Source organism: Mobula hypostoma, chromosome 1, assembly GCF_963921235.1.
Source record: "Mobula hypostoma chromosome 1, sMobHyp1.1, whole genome shotgun sequence".
Classification (NCBI taxonomy): domain Eukaryota; kingdom Metazoa; phylum Chordata; class Chondrichthyes; order Myliobatiformes; family Myliobatidae; genus Mobula; species Mobula hypostoma.
This window is the reverse complement of record NC_086097.1, coordinates 175,798,964-175,820,295: the sequence shown is the minus strand read 5'-3', so window position 1 is coordinate 175,820,295 and position 21,332 is coordinate 175,798,964. Positions and strand designations below refer to the sequence as shown.

General features: G+C 39.4%; 1 protein-coding gene across 1 annotated transcript in view; it reads right to left on the bottom strand.

The window, feature by feature from the left end:
• Positions 1–47: 47 nt before the first annotated feature.
• Positions 48–21,332, bottom strand: part of b4galt6 (UDP-Gal:betaGlcNAc beta 1,4- galactosyltransferase, polypeptide 6) — a 109,209-nt gene continuing 87,924 nt past the window's right edge. The window contains exons 7-9 of the mRNA XM_063060157.1: positions 16,796–16,918; positions 11,375–11,476; positions 48–4,406 (exon numbers count right to left, since the gene is read on the bottom strand). Coding sequence (XP_062916227.1) covers positions 4,259–4,406; positions 11,375–11,476; positions 16,796–16,918 — 373 coding nt within the window. The 3' untranslated portion in view covers positions 48–4,258. The remainder of the gene's footprint in view (positions 4,407–11,374; positions 11,477–16,795; positions 16,919–21,332) is intronic.

The window sequence follows — 21,332 nt, the reverse complement described above, 5'->3', positions numbered from 1 at the left end:
CTTCAGTATGTTCTCATTACTTAAAGGCACAGTTTTTTTTAAAACTTCTGCCAATTTATATTAGATGTGATTATTTTACCAAGGATGCTAACCTAAATTGCTTTATGTAAAATCTGGAATCCTAGTTCATTGTTGTTCCAACTTTCTACTTCAAATACTACTGAACACCGCAGTGCAAGGACACTTGCTTTAAAACCAAGGTAGAGACACACATAAAGGTTAGTGGCTGGTATTGTTTATTCTCATAAAATGATACAAAATGTACAAATATTACCAAAAACATTGCTAAATAGATACTTAAACAATTAGGTGACTGTGCAATGTACAAATTAGCATGCCTTTTCATTCCTCCTGCAGCATACTACAATCAATTTTGCCTATAAATTAACTTCATAATGTTTTTTGAAAGTAAATGTGATTTACAACATCTTACATAAATGTATTATGATTAGCAACATGAACTTTTGAACAGAAAACAATTTCTGCCACTATTACAGGTTTTTAAGTTTTGAAATGAAGTTTACACCCCTCCAATTTAAAATCCAATACATATAGATTTAAATATATATCAAATATATTATAGATAATGTATAGATAAAAGTTAAAGTGCACAATACTTTCAGTTAATATTGAAAAATAAAAGCAGATACATGAGGGTTAAATTAAAATGTACATTGTTGGTCAAGTTTTACAAGGTTAAAATTTCAAAAATTAGGACGCATCCTGCATGAAGGTTTCATTTTACTTTTTTTTTAAAAATAGAACCAACTAGATTTCAGATATTAATTCTTTGGATAACCTGACATTCCTTTCAGTGAATTTTAACCAAATGTATGACTAGACAAAGTGCAATTTCAAAGCTAAATTAGGCAGCAAAATAATAGCACTAACTTTGCACATATTTGGTTTAATTAATAGTGGTTGGATATTGCAGTTAGTAAGTAGTTAAATTTCAAGTCTTGTTTTAGTCATTAATTTAATATAATGACATGGCTTTTAATCAGAGGCATAAACCAATTGCATACATCACATCATCAGACCTCCATACATCTTTAACTCACCAGGCAGGATGATAATCAGATCGAATTCACCCGTCCCTGTTCCTTCTGCTCTAAAAGGGAAAGAACGCCTCAGAAATGACACCCTGACTACTCCCTATTGTAGGAGAATCCTACATTCCAAAGAGTTGAGATCTTGTCAAATTTGTTGTCCATTGCTTAACAAATGTCCTAGTAAATGTACAGAATTATTACTGGGAAGGGAGAATATCTGTTTTGGATATGATTAGATATATTAATTTAAAAATTTCATACTTCATTTCCTTTGAGAAGCAAAATACTTTGCAGTCTCTTCCCGCTTGAAGGAACAAAGTTTGCAGAAGCACATACAAACAGAAGATCTACTAAAAAAATTACAATGCCAGGTTATTATAAGTTATGAAAAGTATTCCTTAGAAGCTGAAGCAGGCTGATTGTTGGTGGGATTAATATGCATTGTATTCTACAACAGTGGCAGTCACTCTATATTCCATGCTTACCCTCTGAGAAAATTTGAACATTTTTACTTTCATTCATTCAAGAATGTGAACATTACCATTCACACCAGCATTTTGATACACATCCTCAAATTATCCCAGAACCGAAAAGAGAATTAAGAATCAATCATACTGGTAGACCTGGAATGCGTGTTACAAAGATGTTAGATTTCATACTTTGTAATGCCTTAATAAATCAAATCAGCTTTTAAGGACAACATGGGAGTTGCTAGTCCTAAGATTGGCTTTATTTCAACACGTTGGTCGAATTTAAATTTCCCAGCTGCCAAGAGATCTCTATAGATTATGGTCTGGGATTTTAACTCCAGAGATTTAACCAGTGTGTTACTATGCCTAAAGTCACTTGAAAGGAAGCAATGGAAGGGAATGGAGAGTACAGACAAGAAACCCAAAAAATAGGTAAAATTCAAATCAAAACTGATCCGGAATCACTGCTGGAACTTCAAACTCTAGGTTAACTTTGGCTGGATTAAACAAAACTCAACAAGCTCAATAAGATTAGCGCATTTTTTCCCCATATAATTTCAGAATAATTCTTCTGGATCCCACTCTTCAGTGCTTTAATGGTTCACTTAAGCATATACTGAACAGAAAATGATTAAGGCAATCAGTAGGGAAAATGTACATCAACTAACATAATGGCCAGGAGGTGGTCATTAGTAACAGCAACTCGCTATGTTTGATGCTGTCACCTCAAATGTTTCTCTCCCTCTTTGCTGGATGACATCATCCAAATTTACTGCAAGGGCATCGTTTCTGTTGAATCATTTGTATTTTTGAAGCGCACTTTATTTTCCAAGTCATAACTGGTTTGTAATATAGTAATACAAATCCCTACTGTAACCAGATAAAGTTTATAACTACCAGAGACCCAGATAATATACTGTACTGGAATTTTTTCCACTACATCGTAGGGAAAGTAAATGATGTGTCTTAAGACTTCCTACATTTCCATATACAAAACTATTCTCCCTTACTATTTGTGGCAAAATATTTTGTATGCCTTACAAGGTACTTGGTTTATACACTTCAAATACATTCAGAAGTAATACACAACTCAAGCCAAAAGAGCTGAAGTTCCCAACTGTGGTTAGTGGCAATTATGAAAAGTTATAGAGAAAAGATCTGCAAATGTACAATGAAAAAAATAAACAATACCAGGCTCATCCACAACTAAAGAACTGTAGTCCACAAATGAGGAATCCCTTTTCAGTCTACTCAGCGAAACAGCCCATTTTGAACCAAATTAAATTAGAAAACAAATAATCTTCTTTGAAGAGCAAAGATGCTTTCTTCCCTTGGTGTTGAAGTCTAGCAATTACATCAACATCCCATCAGATTAAAATCAATGTAACTGCAGATTTTTAAAGATCACCTATAAATCACAATTTTTAAAAAATCAAAAGAACAGAACATTACCAAAATCTATATTCACAGAATAATCTGTTTTTTCAGTGTTACTGGCATATATACAATGGTCCAAAGGAATACATTTTAAAAACTTGTACCTAGCTACTCGGCTTTGACCCATGCTTTTATATCTATTGGCATACACTATATTTTATAATGCTTCCTTTGCAAGGTTAACAAAAAAAAAAATCAGAAAACAGGGTCTCAAATTCCACATCTGAATCTGAGGATTGCGATCTTACAAATAGCAAACTTGAAAACATGCAGGAAATCCACAGGGTAACGGATGTGCCACTGCTTTAAGAGTCAGATGAGCATAGTGGCTATAGAATTACTCAGGCAACTGGTAACAGTCAGTAGTTTCTGAAGTGTCTGCACACACAAAACCCTACAAGATAACATCTCAGTTTAGCTACTAGTTTATTTTCAACTGCTTTAAAGAGATTTAAAAAACACACATCTCTCATATTTTGACTTTTGTAAGCAGTTACCCATTTACTAAACGCCTTGGAGAGCACCATTCCATTCTGAAATTAATCTCAGGCTAAACTAATATTACTTTCAAAAGTATTTGGGTCATAACTAGATCATGTGATTTAGTAATATAAACTGCTACTGTAACCAGGTAAATTAATAGCTACCAGAGGCCAAATATTATACTGGAATTCTTTCCACTATTCCATAGGGAAAGTAAATGATGTGTCTTAGACTATATACATTTTGATCTTGCATGCCAAGTTAAATACATACATATACATACTTCCTTTTTAAAAGGAACATCACAAATGCATTAGTTCAACAGTATAAAAAAGGAGTGGCAAAGTGCACAATTTTACAGTATATTTACAAATCCATAGCATTAATTGAAGTAGACCACAAGCCTTCATTTTAGCTAAAAATTACAATAGGTTATACAACACCTACAAATGGGAATTCCATTGGCATTAATAACTTTGTACAGGAACAGCTGACCATGACAAGAAAGCTAATACAAGAATGGCAGGACCTAATAATGAGCGGCCCTGCTGTATGCACCTCTTGATTTCTGAATGATTTGGGGTGCTTTCTGTCGAAACGCATGATAAACTCATTAGCAAAGCTAGTGCACACACATGCAGATAACAATCAGCTGTTCAAACTTCAGGACTTGAGCCGTCATTAAAAAATCACATCCGAGGTGCTTTGGCAGTTTCTCAAGACCCTCAAAAGCCTTTCACTGAACCGCCAGAACAAAGTATGCTGAAATTCAATATTCCAGGGAAGCTGTCAAAATTCAGGGTGGTCTCATCCTCTTTAATCCTCAGCCACGGGGGCCAACTCTGGTGTAAGGTTCACAGTGATGTTTTTGTACAAGAAGTGGAGAGTTATATTTGGAGTATACTTTAAGTTGTTCAACCCATCCAGGGGTTGGCGTTCTTTAGAGTACCTCAACAATTTATATCTGCCAAGGAAAAAAAGACATGGGAATAATTAAATGAGCAGTGAGGCAAACCAAAGAGAGACAACCAATCAGATGATAGTGCAAAAGGTTTATACAAGCTCTGAAGGAACTTTCCAATTAATCCCACATTTTCAAGATGCTTCAATATTTCTCATTTTCCAGTACCTTTGACCAAGTACCTTATGACTCTGCTTCCACCACCCACTATCTACAGTATCCCAACTCATTAAACAGAAAGAAAATCTTCATAATTCAAAACCACAAGAGATTTTGCAGATGCTGGAAATCTAGAGTAAGACACACAAATTGCTCAAGTAACTCACCAGTTCAGGTAGTATCTATAGAGAGCAATGAAAAGCCAACATTTTGGACTGAGACCCTTCATGATTCAATTTTCTTTTGGTAATCATTTTAAATCTGTTTTGTTATCAGCCGTCTAATCATTGAAAAGTTTTTCCCATGCACCCCCATCTACCCCAGCATAGCAGCTCAATATTGAACTAAGCTATTGCCCCTTTTCTTAAACTGCTTTAAAGAATTAAATCCTGTCATTTTTAATCTACCTATAAAAACCCCAAATACCAGCATCCCACATAAATATTATGATGACTACCAACGACAGTGGTAGAGGCGGATATAATGGAGTCTTTTAAGAGACTCTCAGATAGGTACATGGAGATTAGAAAAATAGAGGGCTATGAGGTAGGGAAATTCTAGGCAATTTCTAGAGTAGGTTACATGGTCAGCACAACATTGTGGGCCAATAGGCCTATAATGTGCTGTCAATTTCTATGTTCTATGTAAATATTGGGGAAATCTCCACTGCACTTGTAAACTAGCTTTCAAGTTCAAACAAAAACCAAACATAGAACAGAACAGCATAGGTTCTTTGGCGCACATTTTGCCAACCTTTTAACCTATTCCAAGATCAATCTAATCTTTCCTTCCCACATAACCACCCATTTTTCATTCATCCATGTGCCTATCTAAATGTCCCTAATGTACCTGCCTCTACTACCACCACCTGACATCCCCTCCATACTTTTCTCCAATCACCTTAAAATTATGCCCTCTCATATTAGCTTATGATGCTTTAGGAAAAAAGTGCAGGCTGTCTCTATGTCTCTTAATTTCTTATTCACCTCTATCAAGTCACCTCCTTCACTCCAAACTCCTTGCACAACCTTTCCTCATAAGACACGATCACTAATCCATGCAGCATTCAGGTAAATCTCCTTGGCACGCTCCCTAAAGCTTTCACCTCCTTCCAAAAACAAGGCAACCAGAATGAACACAATATTCTTCCCTGCACTGTATTCCATTTGCCATTTCTTAGCCCATTCTCCTAATCTGTTCCAGTCCTTCTGCAGACTCCCTCCTTCCTGAACATTGTCTGCCCCTCCATCTATCTTCGTATGATTGGCAAACCTGGCCACAAGGTCATCAATTCCACCATCCAGATCATTGACATAATTTAAAAGAAACAGTCCCAACATCAATCCCTGCAGAACACCGCTAGCCACTGGCTGCCAACCAAAAAAGCCCCCCCTTATTCCCACGCTTTGCCTCCTACCTATCAGCCAATCTTCTGCCCATGCTAGTATCTTCCCTGTAATATTATGGATGATTATCTTGTTTGGCAGTCTCATGTGTGGCACCTAGTCAAAGACCTTTTGAAAATCCAAATAAACATCTAGTGACTCTCCATTGTCTATCCTGCCAGTTATTTCCTCAAAGAATTCCAACAGATTTGTCAGGCAAGATTTCCTTTCAAGGAAACCATGCTGATTTAAGCCTATTTTATCATATGTCCAAGTACCCCATTACCTCATCCTTAATAATTGGTTCCCAACATCTCGCCAACCACTGAAGTCAGGCTAACTGGCCTATTAACTTCCTGTTTTTTGCCTCTGTCCCTTCTTACAATTTTCCAGTCCTCTGGAACCATTCCAGAGTCTATTGATTCTTGGAAGATCACTAGCAGTGCCTCCACAATCTCTCAGCTAACTTTTTCAAAACCTTGCGGTGTAGTCCATTACTACCTCTCCAGCATTATTTTCCAGTGGTCCAAAATACACTCTCACTTCTCTTACTACTTACCTAAAAGAAACACTTCCCATCTTCTTTTATATTACTGGTTAGCTTGACTTTCATATTTTATCTTTTTCCTCTATTGTTTTTTTAAATCACTTTCTCTTGGTTTATAAAAGCTTTCTAATCCTCCAGCATCCAGTAATTTTTGCTATATTGTATGCCCTTTCTTTTGCTTTTATGCTGTCTTTGACTTCCCTTGTCAGCGACAGTTGCCATATCCTTTCCTTTAGAATGCTGCTGCTGCTTCTTTGGGATGAACTGATCCTGCATCTTCCAAATGCTCCCAGAAGCTGCAGCCATTGCTGCTCTTACTCATCCATGCAGATGTCCCCTTCAAATCAACTTTGGCCAGCCCCTCACTCCTGTCTCTATAATTCCCTTTACTCCATAATAACACCGATACATCTGATTTTAGCTTCTGCCTCTCAGACTCTATATTATGATTATTTACCCTTAGGGTTCCTTTACCTTAAGTGCTCTAATCAAATCTGGCTCATTATACAACCCCCAATCCAGAATTGTCATTTCCTTAGTAAGCTTAACCACAAGCTGCCCTCAAAGCCATCTCGTAGACATTCTACAAATTCCTTCTCTTGGAATCCAGCACCAACGTTATTTTCCCCATCTTACAGAAACATAGAAAATAGGTGCAGGAGTAGGCCATTCGGCCCTTCGAGCCTGCACCGCCATTCAGTATGATCATGGCTGATCATCCAACTCAGAACCCTGTACCAGCCTTCCCTCCATACCCCCGATCCCTTTAGCCACAAGGGACATATCTAACTCCCTCTTAAATATAGCCAATGAACTGGCCTCAACTGTTTCCTGTGGCAGAGAATTCCACAGGTTCACCACTCTCTGTGTGAAGAAGTTTTTCCTCATCTCGGTCCTAAAAGGCTTCCCCTTTATCCTCAAACTGTGACCCCTCGTTCTGGACTTCCCCAACATCGGGAACAATCTTCCTGCATCTAGCTTGTCCAATCCCTTTAGGATTTTATACGTTTCAATAAGATCCCTCCTCAATCTTCTAAATTCCAACGAGTATAAGCCTAGTCGATCCAGTCTTTCATCATATGAAAGTCCTGCCATCCCAGGAATCAATCTGGTGAACCTTCTTTGTACTCCCTCTATGGCAAGGATGTCTTTCCTCAGATTAGGGGACCAAAACTGCACACAATACTCCAGGTGTGGTCTCACCAAGGCCTTGTACAACTGCAGTAGTACCTCCCTGCTCCTGTACTCAAACCCTCTTGCTATGAATGCCAGCATACCATTCGCCTTTTTCACTGCATGCCCACTTTCAATGACTGGTGTATAATGACACCCGGGTCTCGTTGCACCTCCCCTTTTCCTAATCGACCACCATTCAGATAATAATCTGTTTTCCTGTTTTTGCCACCAAAGTGGATAACCTCACATATATCCACATTAAATTGCATCTGCCATGAATTTGCCCACTCACCTAACCTATCCAAGTCACCCTGCATCCTCTTAGCATCCTCCTCCCAGTTAACACTGCCGCCCAGCTTCGTGTCATCCGCAAACTTGGAGATGCTGCATTTAATTCCCTCATCCAAGTCATTAATATATATTGTGAACAACTGGGGTCCCAGCACTGAGCCTTGCGGTACCCCACTAGTCACTGCCTGCCATTCTGAAAAGGTCCTGTTTATTCCCACTCTTTGCTTCCTGTCTGCCAACCAATTCTCTATCCACATCAATACCTTACCCCCAATACCATGTGTTTTAAGTTTGCACACTAATCTCCTGTGTGGGACCTTGTCAAAAGCCTTTTGAAAATCCAAATATACCACATCCACTGGTTCTCCCCTATCCACTCTACTAGTCACATCCTCAAAAAATTCTATGAGATTCGTCAGACATGATTTTCTTTTCACAAATCCATGCTGACTTTGTCCGATGATTTCACCGCTTTCCAAATGTGCTGTTATCACATCTTTGATAACTGACTCTAGCATTTTCCCCACCACCAATGTTAGGCTAGCCGGTCTATAATTCCCCGGTTTCTCTCTCCCTCCTTTTTTAAAAAGTGGGGTTACATTAGCCACCCTCCAATCCTCAGGAACTAGTCCAGAATCTAAAAAGTTTTGAAAAATTATCACTAATGCATCCACTATTTCTTGGGCTACTTCCTTAAGCACTCTGGGATGCAGACCATCTGGCCCTGGGGATTTATCTGCCTTTAATTTACCCAACACCATGTACTTCCCTACAAACATATATTTCCTTCAGTTCCTCCAGCTCACTGGACCCTCTGTCCCCTACTATTTCCGGAAGATTATTTATGTCCTCCTTAGTGAAGACAGAACCAAAGTAGTTATTCAATTCGTCTGCCATGTCCTTGCTCCCCATAATCAATTCACCTGTTTCTGTCTGTAGGGGACCTACATTCATCTTAACCAATCTTTTTCTTTTCACATATCTATAAAAGCTTTTACAGTCACTTTTTATGTTCCCTGCCAGTTTTTTCTCATAATCTTTTTTCCCCTTCCTAATTAAGCACTTTGTCCTCCTCTGCTGGACTCTGAATTTCTCCCAGTGAACCACTTTTTCTGGCTAATTTGTATGCTTCTTCTTTGGAATTGATACTATCCCTAATTTCCCTTGTTAGCCACAGTGCACTACCTTCCCTGATTTATTCTTTTGCCAAACTGGGATGAACAATTGTTGTAGTTCATCCATGCGATCTTTAAATGCTTGCCATTGCATATCCACCGTCAACCCTTTAAGTGTCATTTGCCAGTCTATCTTAGCTAATTCACGTCTCATACCTTCAAAGTTACCCTTCTTTAAGTTCAGAACCTTTGTTTCTGAATTAACTATGTCACTCTCCATCTTAATGAAGAATTCCACCATATTATGGTCACTCTTACCCAAGGGGCCTCTCACGACAAGATTGCTAATTAACCCTTCCTCATTGCTCAAAACCCAGTCCAGAATAGCCTGCTCTCTAGTTGGTTCCTCAATATGTTGGTTCAAAAAAACCATCCTGCATACATTCCAAGCAATCCTCTTCCTCAGCACCCTTACCAATTTGGTTCACCCAATCTATATGTAGATTGAAGTCACCCATTATAACTGCTGTTCCTTTATTGCACACATTTTTAATTTCCTGTTTAATACCATCCCCAACCTCACTACTACTGTTAGGTGGCCTGTACACAACTCCCACCAGCATCTTCTGCCCCTTAGTGTTATACAGCTCTACCCATATCGATTCCACATCCTCCCGGCTAATGTCATGGCATATTGAAATTCCCATGACTATCATAATATTACCCTTTTTACATGCCTTTGCTGTTTCCCATTGTAATCTGTACCCCACACTCTAGTTACCGTTTGGAGGACTATATAAAACTCTCATCAGGGTATTTTTTTACCCTTGCAAGAATTCTACATCTTCTGATCCTATGGCACTTCTAAGGATTTGATTTATATATTTTTTTCCACTCACTCCCTCTGCACATCTGCCTGTACTTTCAATGCTATGTGTATGCTTGGATGTTAAGCTCTGACCTGTGAACTCAGACCATAAGACATAGGAGCAGAATTAGGACATTTGGCCCATTACACCCTGCTTCACCTTTCCATCATGGTTGATTTGTTATCGCTCTCAATCCCATTTTCCTGCCTTTTCCCTATAACCTCACAAACTCCACTTTAATTTGAGAGGTAATGTTGCAGCTATATAGGACCCTGGTCAGACCCTACTTGGAGTACTGTGCTCAGTTCTGGTCGCCTCACTATAGGAAGGATGTGGAAACCATAGAAAGGGTGCAGAGGAGATATACAAGGATGTTGCCTGGATTAGGAGCGTGCCTTATGAGAATAGGTTGAATAAACTCCGCCTTTTTTCCTTGGAGCAACGGAGGATGAGAGGTGTATAAAGATGATGAGAAGCATTGATCGTGTGGATAGTCAGAGGGCTTTTCCCAGGGCTGAAATGGCTAGCATGAGAGGGAACAGTTTTTAGGTGCTTGGAAGTAGGTACAGAGGAGATGTCAGGGGTAAGTAGTTGTTTTTTTTTAAACACAGAGAGTGGTGAGTGCGTGGAATGGGCTGCCGGCAACGGTGGTGGAGGCGGATATGATAGGGTCTTTTAAGAGACTCCTGGACAGGTCTACGGAGCTCATAAAAATAGAGGGCTATGGGTAACCCTTGGTAATTTCTCAGGTAAGGACACGTTTGGCACAGCTTTGTGGGCCGAAGGGCCTGTATTGTGCTGTAGGTTTTCTATGTGTCTATGTTTCTAAATATACCAATGACTTTGCCACAGACAACTGTGGAGGCCATAACTTCCACAGATTCACCACTCTCTGGCTAAAGAAATTCCTCCTCATTCCTGTTCAAAAGGGACACTCTTGTACTCTGAGGCTGTGCCTCACGGTTCTAGACTTCCTCCACTAAAGGGAACATTCTCTCCATGTCCACTCTATCTAGACCTCTCAATATTTAGTAAGTTTCAATGTCATCTCCAGTAAATACAGGCCCAGAACAGTCAAATACTGCTCGTACATTAACCCTTTCATTCCCGGGATCATTCTCATGAAAATCTTCTGTACCCTCTCCAGTGCCAGCATATTCTTTGAGGCAAGGAGCACAAAACAGTTCACAATACTCCATGCGCGGTCTGTCCAATGCTTTACACTGTCTCACGATTACCTCATTTTTCAGCCCACAAAGTCATACCTACTAATTTCAACTGTGCTACAAGAACATCTATCTTATTTCATATACTACTTACATTCAAATATAATATGTTCAGTCCTTTATTCGTCACCTCAATTACCCCAGTAGACATAATAGCAACTCTACATCTCAAATGTGAAAACGCCTGCACGTTGAATACTTGCCTGCCTAAGAACTGTACCTCCCCTCGATGATGGTGAGGTATAGATTTGTACTTTCCCAGATCTCCTTCTGGTCTCGTCACATTGTATCCTGCATAAAGAACTCTGCAAAATGAAATACGGGAAATAATAAATGACATACTTCATTTATTTAAGTATGAAGTATTGAAGTTTCTCACGTTAGAATCAGTGTATTTAACAATTGTAACTGAAGCTTTAAAAAAAAAAGTGCCCAATACAAAACATGAAAAAGTTGGATTACGATTTTCAATTGTGTTTTAAAAAACCCAATTTATTCTAAGCAAAATCTGGCTGGGCTGCAATTTCTTTGCACACTAATGAAGGAATAAATTAATTTACAAGGAATTATGTGGCTACTTAGTTTAACAACCATTGCCCTGGAACAAGTTCATATTAATGGCAGCTGGTAAATAGTCACATGCACCGAGGTACAGTGAAAAACTTGCAGTGCATACCATTCACACAGATTAATTTATTACAACAGTACAATGAGGTAGTAAAAGTAAAATAATAAGTGCTGAGATATCAATTTGAGTAACAAAATAAGTTCTATTTCTAATAAGGCTAGTGTTAAAAACATTGACCATTAAAATACTTTAAATCAAAAAGAAAAATACTGCAAATGCTGAAAATCTGAAACAGAAACAGAAAATGCTGAAGATGCTCAGGTCAGGCAGCATCTATAGAGATAAAAGGTTAACATTTCAGATCAATGATCTTTTATCAGAACAGTTGTCAATGGCCTACAAATACTGAGCTTTCCAAGCACATCCACAATACATTAACAAATTATTAAAAACCTGTTACAGCATACTTAGGTCCAATATCAACACATGATGAAGCAATCTTATCAGGCTCATGTACCTGGAGACAGACGAGACTGCAGCTGTTGGAATCTGCAACAAAATGCTAAAGGAGTAGCAGTTGTGGAGTGAAATGGACAGGCAGCAATTTGGGTCAAGATCGCTCCAGTTCCACTTAAAGCTCTGACTAATTGTTTCCACTTGCTGTACACAGTGAATTCCAGTTAATATTTTCTCATGTCCCCCTTGCAACTTCTAAGCAAAATCTTAAATGATCTACTAATCAGAACTCCATTTACCCACTTTAAATCAACCATGATCTTGTTAACTTTATCAAATACCTTGAAATTGTTTTCAAGCCCAGCTTCTCTGTTTAATCTTACAAAAGAAATCCCTCATCCTCAAGTAAAATTTCTTTTGCCATCTTTCTGGGTCTTTCACACTGCTTTAAGGTCCAGTGACAAGAACTATACATAATCCTCCAATGAGCTACACTGGCTTTTGTATTCCATGCTTCAGTTTATGAACCCCAGACTCCAACTGCTCCGTCAAATCGCTGCCACTTTCACGGATTATGCAAATGTGCACTCAGACCCCTGTTTCTGCACTCTTTACAACTGTACTATTTATGACACGTTGTCTCTCCTCTTTCCGCTACAGTATCACTTTACGCTTCTGAACTTAAACTTCAACTGCCACTTGTTTGCCCGTTCAGCCAAAAATAATTTTCTTGCAGTCTATTTATATCAACCTCATTTTATTTATACATAATCAAACTCTGTGCCCTTATTAATTTGGAATTTTTTACCCAGCCATCACCTATCAAAATAGTTAATATGCATCAAAGAGACTGGTGGTTCTGGCAGTGAACCCAGGATACATCTGTTTACCATGTTCTTATCTCATTTACCACTAAACTGACATGGCTTTAAATTAATTCTCTATCTATGGTACTGTTGAACCTTGAATTCTACGAACCTCAGATGTGTTCATTAGAAATAGGATTAGGACATTTAACCCTTCAAGCCTACTGTACATTGCCATTCTCCTTCAAGATCATAGCTGGCCTGTTCCCTCGGCAACATTTTCCTGTACAATTCCTACATTCCCCAAGCCAACATATCTCTTGATCTGTTTTGAATGAAGTAGTATTGGAGCTACCAGGGGTATCTGTGGAGAAGAATTCCAGAAGTTCACTATCTCTGACTAAAGGAATTCTTTTCCAGACTCAGTCTACTCCTTATTCTGAAACAATGCCCGATCCTAGACTCCTTGGTCAAGGGAAACATCCTCCTTGCTCCTACTCTGTCAAGTTCTTTACAAATTTTAAGGTTCCATAAGATCTCATCTTATCCATCCAAATTATAAATAATAGCACCTCAATCTCTCCTCTTACAGTAAACTTGTCACTCAGAACCAGTTTGGTGAATATTGGGTGTACTTCCTCAATGACAAGTAACCTCTTGTGGGGAACTTGATTCAATACCTCCTTACCTCAACGACATGTGCAACTGGATCCTCGATTTCCACACTTGCAAAACCCAGCCAGTTCAGACTGACAACAACATCTCCTCAACAATCTCCATCAGCAAAGGTATACCACAAGGCTGTGTGCTTAACCCCTGCTCTACTCACTTTACACTTATGACTGTGTAACCACAGCTTCAATGCCATATTTAAATTGCTCCGGTGGGCCAAATCAAAGGTGGTGACGAATCAGCATATAGCAGGGAGACTGAAAATCTGGCTGAGCTGTGCCACAACAAGAAGCTCCTACTCGATGTCAGCAAGATGAAGGAGCTGATTATTGACATCAGGAGCAGAAAGCTGGAGTTCCATGAACTAGCCCTCATCAGGGGAATTGGAGGTGGAGAGGGTGGAGAGACTTCAGAGGAAATCTCCTGGGCCCTGCTCACAAGTGCCATTATGAAGAAAGCATGGCAGCACCTCTACTTCCACAGAAGTTTGCAAAGATTCAGCATGACATCTAAAACTTTGACAAACTTCTTCACAAGTGTGGCGGAGAGTATACTGACTGGCTGCATCATAGCCTGGTATGGAGACACCAATGCCCTTGAACAAAAAATGCTACAAAAGGTAGAGGATATGCCTAGGACCATCACAGGTAAAGCCTTCCCCACAACTGAGCATATCTACATGGAGCGTTGGCACAGCAAAGCAGCAGCCATCACCAGGGACCCCCCCACCATTACCCAGGTCATGATCCTTTTTCTCTGCTGCCATCAAGGTGGCGGCACAGGAACCGCAGGGCTCACACCACCAGATTCAGAAATAGCTATTACCCCTCAACCATCAGGATCTTGAACCAGAGGGGATGACTTCACTCAACTTCATATACCCTGTCACTGAACTGGGTAAAATACTAGCGCAAGATGCAGTATCAGAAATTAATAAGGTTTAACTCTCAAACAGTACAATGTCGACATATTGATGACATGTCACATGATGCTGAAGAGGTTTTGTGTGATAAACCGAGAAACAACAGCTTCTCTATCCAGGTTGACGAGTCAAAAGATTTTACCAATAAATGTCATGTTGCAGCATTTGTAAAATTTGCAAATGATGATAAAATTCAAGAAAACTTTTGCTATTGCAAAGAGCTGCCAGAAACAAGCAAAGGCCAAGGTGTATTTAATGTTTTGTCTTCGTATCTGGAAACAAAAGGTCTGTCTTGGAGAAACTGTGTTGGCATTGGTGTCCCATCAATGATTGGCTCCATGACAGGTTTTGTTTCTCTTGTTAAAAAAACATCCAGACATTGCCACAACACACTGCTTGCTTCACAGAGAGGCCCGGATGTCAAAAACTCTTGGAGATGAAATGAAATAAGTTCTGGATGATGCCACAAAAATGGTTAACTTTATTAAACAAAGACCTGTTCACTCAAGAATGTTTAAAAAACTTAAAATCTGGACAAGAGGACAATAATATCCTGCTACATACAGACGTCTGGTGGCTTAGCAGAGGAAGAGTTCTCAACAGGGTGTTTGAGCTAAAAGGTGATTTGCAGGAGTACTTTCAAGAAAATAGTAGGCCAGATTTTGCTGAGTGCTTTGAAGATAAAGAACGGCTGCAGAAACTAGCCTATTTAGTAAACATTTTTCAATCTATGAGCCAGTTGAACAAGTCTCTGCAAGGCCCTGGAGAAAATGTTTTGACGTCAACTAACAAGATCATTGGATTTAAAAGGGAACTGAGGATTTAAAAGGGAACTGAACCCTTGTAAGGATCATATTGCAAAAGGAAATCTTGAAGTGCTTCCACTGCTGCTTGGACTTGAGAGTGAGGAAGGATATCAAAGTCTCGAATCATATTGAAAACCACCTGGAAGAATTGCAGAACAAAATTGAGCAGTATTTCCCTCCCCTTCAACACAAGTGTATGACTGCGTGAGGGACCCTTTCTCTGAATCTTCTGCGCAGCCTGAGAACTTGACTTTGACAGAAGAGGAAGAAGATTGTGAGCTGCAGTCTGATCATGCACGCAAGATGAGATTTACTGACCTACCCTCTGGACAAGTTCTGGATTTCTGTGGGAAAAAAAAGTATCCTGGCATTCAAAGGAAAGAAATGAACATTTTGCTGCAGTTTTCAACTTCTCACCTGTGTGAGCAAACTTTTTGTTTAACAAGCATCAAGAGTAAGGATGGAAATAGTCTCATTTCAGTTGAAGGTGAAATTTGTGCAGCAAAAAACAAGCACAGGTTTCACATGCTAGCCTGATCATGTCACATAGTAAAAAAATGTTTTTTCAAAGTTTTGTATAAAATTGTGTCAGGCTATATTTTTATTCATATTGTTTTGGCTTATGATTTTTAGTAACTTTACCATTCAACATTATCAATAAATTTTCATGTTGCAAATAGCATTAATTAAAACCAATTTACAACCTTTATTTAAATTACATCTACTGAGCCTAACTTTAGAAAAATTATATCCCATTTTGGCTTAAGCTAGTTGGTTAACAGAAATTTATTATGTTTGCCTTATGGAGTTTTTAAAATTTGTGAAAAGAAAGATCAATTTCAAGAAAGGCAAGCTACCTGTTTTTTTCAAGAAAGGTTGGCTAAAAATTCATTTTCTACTCAAAAGAGCATTGACAATTATTTTTAGATTATTACATCTACAACTTACTGATCATGCTAATATTCCATGAGCTGTAAATATAATAATTTTTTACACAGGGTTTTCCTAAGACCTAAAAATTATTTCAAGAGTTGCTCCAGGGCAAAAAGGTTGAGAAAGGCTACTCTAACATCCCAACACAAAACAAAACTCTTCCTAGCTTTACTATAATTTTAATAATTTAAAACAATCCATCTCCCTTGATGTTTCTGTCCCAAAAGTATTCCAAAAACTCAAGCATCTTTTCATATCCAATCTAGGGGTGGGTAGTCCTTCTTATTAAGAAAGTGAAGTCTCATCCAATTGCAACTATTAAAAATCTTTCTCCTCTAATTTAAGTATTGCTTATCCTTGGCAATTTGCGGAATACAAACGGCAACAGTAGTGTCAGCCTCGTCCCATTCAGTCACCATATCCAACTACAAATACATACATACTTCAGAATGGCTTCTTACCTTCGCCAAAGGTCATCATCTTCTCCACCCCATCCCCAGAAAGCATTGGGAAATCCATTGATTTTTCTGAACTGTTCCACTGTTAGACCACTAACTCCACCAAAGAATTCGTTGTACGGGAGGCTAGAAAATAACAGGTTGGGGGAGGGAGTCAAGTGGAAGAAAACGATTGGGATAACTACTTATGAATTGCGAGGTGTGAAATATTAAAATAATCAAAAACTTGAGATTTAAAGCAGAAAAAAACTCCCGTTTCGTTTTACAGTGCATAAAAATTACATTTCTACGTGAGCAAATAGCAATGTTAAAATGAAAGCAACTGCAAAAACAAACTTTAAAAAATTTAACAAAGCCATTAACATGATCAATAGAATGCAGCGAGAGAAAATGTCAATTCTTTTTTTCATTTGCAGGATAACAGCATTGCCAGCTTGACCAACATTTGTTATCCACCCAACACCTTCTTGAACCACTGTTGTCTGTCTGTTGGAAGTACTTCCACAGTTCTGCATGGAGCAAGCATTTCAGCATTTACAGTCAGCAACAATGAAGGTCTGGCTTTTGTTCCCAAATCAGAATGGTATGCAACTTGAAGGCAGACCAAGAGTGAATTTCTTTCCATGCACCTGTTGCTTCTGCCCTTCTTCATTTTAGAGGTCATAGTTCCAACAGATACAATTGGGATGGCCTGGGTGAGTAATCGCAGTTTACAGATAGTGCACGCAGCAGCTACGATACTGGCATTAGACTGGATAAATTCATTGCCAGTCCAGCAGGATGCTTTGCTCTGAATGGAATCGAGTTTGAGTGTTAAAGGTACAGCACTCGACTTCTGGTTATGGCACGGTGCTGAGCAGACGTGTGTCAGAGCTCCTCCGAAAAGTTCTGAAATTACGGAACCAAGCAACCTCAAATTACCTGAACAGCTCCAGTTTGTCTGATTGGAAACTGAGTGATAGCCTAAATGCCACCAAAACCAACAAAGCAGACGCAAAAGTCTTCGAAATTAGACCCCACCTGTAACCATGTAGTTAAAGCTAACGACCAGGCAACAGATGCTAGCACTGCAGCAGGCCCAAATCAAATCCTAACCGCTATTCAAACAATGAAAGATGATTTTGTGTCGGGATTTGACGGGCTACTAAACACTATACAAGGAATACAAGCTGATTTGAAAGCTGTCACAGTGCGCATTAAAGAAGCCAAAGATAGAATTAGCACTAAACAAGATGACATTGCCTCTCTGCGTAATCAGAATACAACCATGAAAGCAGCTATGCAGCGGTTAGTGTTTAAAATGGACGACTTGGAAAATCGTAGCCGCCATTCTAACCTTCGCCTGGTGGGTCTTCCGGGGAGGGCGGAAGGGGCTAATATGGTCAATTTTTTGGGAAAATGGATCCCCAAGGTGCTTGGTGCTGAGGACTTCCCTGGGACCCTGCTGATTGAGAGAGTGCACAGAATTGGCAGGGCTAACGAAGTTGAAGCAGTTGGCTAAGCCATCCAGGGTAGTGATAATGAAGTTCCTAAACTATGTGGACAAGACCCAGGTTATGAAGGCTGCCAGGCTGAAAGAACCTGTACTTTTCGACAATCAGAGAATCATGTTTTTCCCCAAACTAAAAATCCTTTCTTAAAAAATACAATCAACACACATCAAAGTTGCTGGTAAACGCAGCAGGCCAGGCAGCATCTGTAGGAAGAGGTACAGTCGACGTTTCAGGCCGAGACCCTTTGTCAGGACTAACTGAAGGAAGAGTTAGTAAGAGATTTGAAAGTGAGAGGGGGAGGGGGAGATCCAAAATGATAGGAGAAGACAGGAGGCGGGGGAGCCAAGAGCTGGACAGGTGATTGGCAAAGGGGATATGAGAGGATCATGGGACAGGAGATCCGGGGAGAAAGACGGGGGGGGGGGAGGAGAACAGAGGATGGGCAAGGGGTATAGTCAGAGGGACACAGGGAGAAAAAGGAGAGTGAGAGAAAGAATGTATGTATAAAAATAAATAACGGATGGGGTACTAGGGGGAGGTGGGGCACTAGCAGAAGTTAGAGAAGTCGATGTTCATGCCATCAGGTTGGAGGCTACCCAGACGGAATATAAGGTGTTGTTCCTCCAACCTGAGTGTGGCTTCATCTTTACAGTAGAGGAGGCCGTGGATGGACATGTCAGAATGGGAATGGAATATTTTGAAGATATTCTCGATAGTGGTCCATTTGAGTCCTTAATCAATGAGACTTTCAGAATATCGATGATGTGTTGGTAATGGTCATGCCACTGAACGTTAAGGTTGATGGTTAGACCCTCTTATTGGAAGAAGTTAATGATAATACAGCTAATTTCCTTGGTACTTTTACCCCAAGCATGTATGCCTCTGGCAATAAAATTGTCCAGCATTTTTCAAGTGCAAATAATATTTTCCACTTATCAGTCCATTCCTGATCAGGTACAAACTGGTAAAAATAATTTGTCCTACATTTTATAAATAAGCCACATATGGGTAATTTTCCACAAAGTTGGGTAGGTGACAGAGTTGTAACAGTACTATAATAGTTTGGCTGGGACATTGCATAGCTTGCAGCTAAATTCCGCTGCTATTGTAGTGGATTTTAAATCTGCTTTTGAGGTTGTTAGTTTGGATACATAACCAGAGTATAGCCATCCCACCCCTTGATCAGGTATGTCCCCTGATACATCCAAAGATGATAATATTAAAAAGTTCCGGCTGAAACAGAGGAATCAATGCATTTTAAGGTGAGGGGGGAAGAAAATATCAAAGGAATAATGCCTAGAGGAGGAATATATCTAAGAATGCATCTGCTGGCATTGGAGAGAATCCTAAGGTTTACAAGAATGATCTCGGGAGTGAAAAGATTAATGACAGAAGCATTTCATAGCTCTGCTCTGCACTCATTAGTTTAGAAGAATGGGGGGGGGGGATCTCACTGAAACTTCAAACACTGCAAGGCCTAGATAGAGTGGATGTGGAGAGGATGCTTCCAATAGTTGGACAGTCTAACACCAAAAAGCAAAGTTTCAGAATACAAGGACGTCCCTTTATAACAAATGTATTGAGAATAATGAATCCAGAGGGTAATAAATCTCTAGAATTCATTGACATAGACAGCTACAGAACCCAAGTCATTGGGTATATTAAACGCAGCTGATGGTAGTTTTTTTTCCATTAGTAAAGATGGAGAGGGTTACAGGAAGAAGGGACAAGAATGGGATTGAGGGGAGAAATAAATTAGCCATGATTGAATGACCAGGCAAGCTAGATGGGCCCAATAGCCGAATTATGTTCCTATGGTCTGAAAGAAATATGTAATCATAAAATTGGGAACATGTAATAGGCTGTCCAAATGATCATTTCTCTATTATTTCCAGATACAAGTATGTGCTAACTCGCAAAGGCATCAAGGTATCCTGATTTATCGAACACTGCAAATATTCTCGTTACAGAAAGAGGTTTATGTCCTACCTAACATAACTCCATGCGACAAGATTTGGAAATGAAAGTGAAGAGAAGCACCGAGTTTAATACTTAATAGTGGTGGAATGGCTCAAAAATGGAATTTGAGATTCATCCCTAAGTACCTGTGCTGTTCAATTTACCTGATCCTTTATCCATAGAAGTATTTAGATTTGGCACTTCAGACAAGTACTCATATAAAAGACTAGAATATATAAAAACAAAATTAGACTATTTAGCCCATTGAGCCTTCTCCAACATTCCATCATGGCTGATTTATTATCCCGCTCAATCACATTCTCTTGCCGCCTCCCCATCGCCTTTGACGCCCTGGCTAATCCAGAAACTATCAACCTCCGCTTTAAATATACCTAGTGACTTGGCCTCCACAGGTGTCTGTGGCAATGATTTCCACAGATTCACTACCCTCTGGCTCAAGAAATTCCTCATCTGTTCTAAATGGACATCCCCTTCTATTTTGAGACTGCACCCTCTGATCCTCCTCCACCTCTCCACATCCACTTTATATTCTAAGCCTTGCAATATTCAATAGGTTTCAATGAGATTCCCTCCATTCTTCTAGACTCCAGCAAGTACAGGCCCCAAACACTCCTCATACACTAAAAATTTCATTCCCAATATCAATCTCATGAAGCTCCTCTAAACACCACCCAATACTAGCACATAAGGGGCCCACAGCTGCTCGTTATACTCAAAGTGCAGTCTGACCAATGCCTTATAAAGCCTCAACAATGCATCATTGATTTTATATTACAGCCCTCTTGAAATGATTATGATTCAGCAGTTTGGAGACTTCCGGTAGAGCTCATGGAGTGAAGTCGTGCTCTTGACTCGCTCCATTACTTCTGAGTTTTTTTTCTTATGATCAGCTATATTTAACTAACCATTAAGGCATCGACTTTTACAATAATCTGAAACAAATTGGGCTTTTTGATATTCGGATGCTTTTAAGGTCTGCTATGTCCAAGAACGGAAAAAATGGGGAAGACGGCAAACCTCCGGTTAGACCGAAAGGTACCGATCTCCCTCCGAATGAACCACCGTTG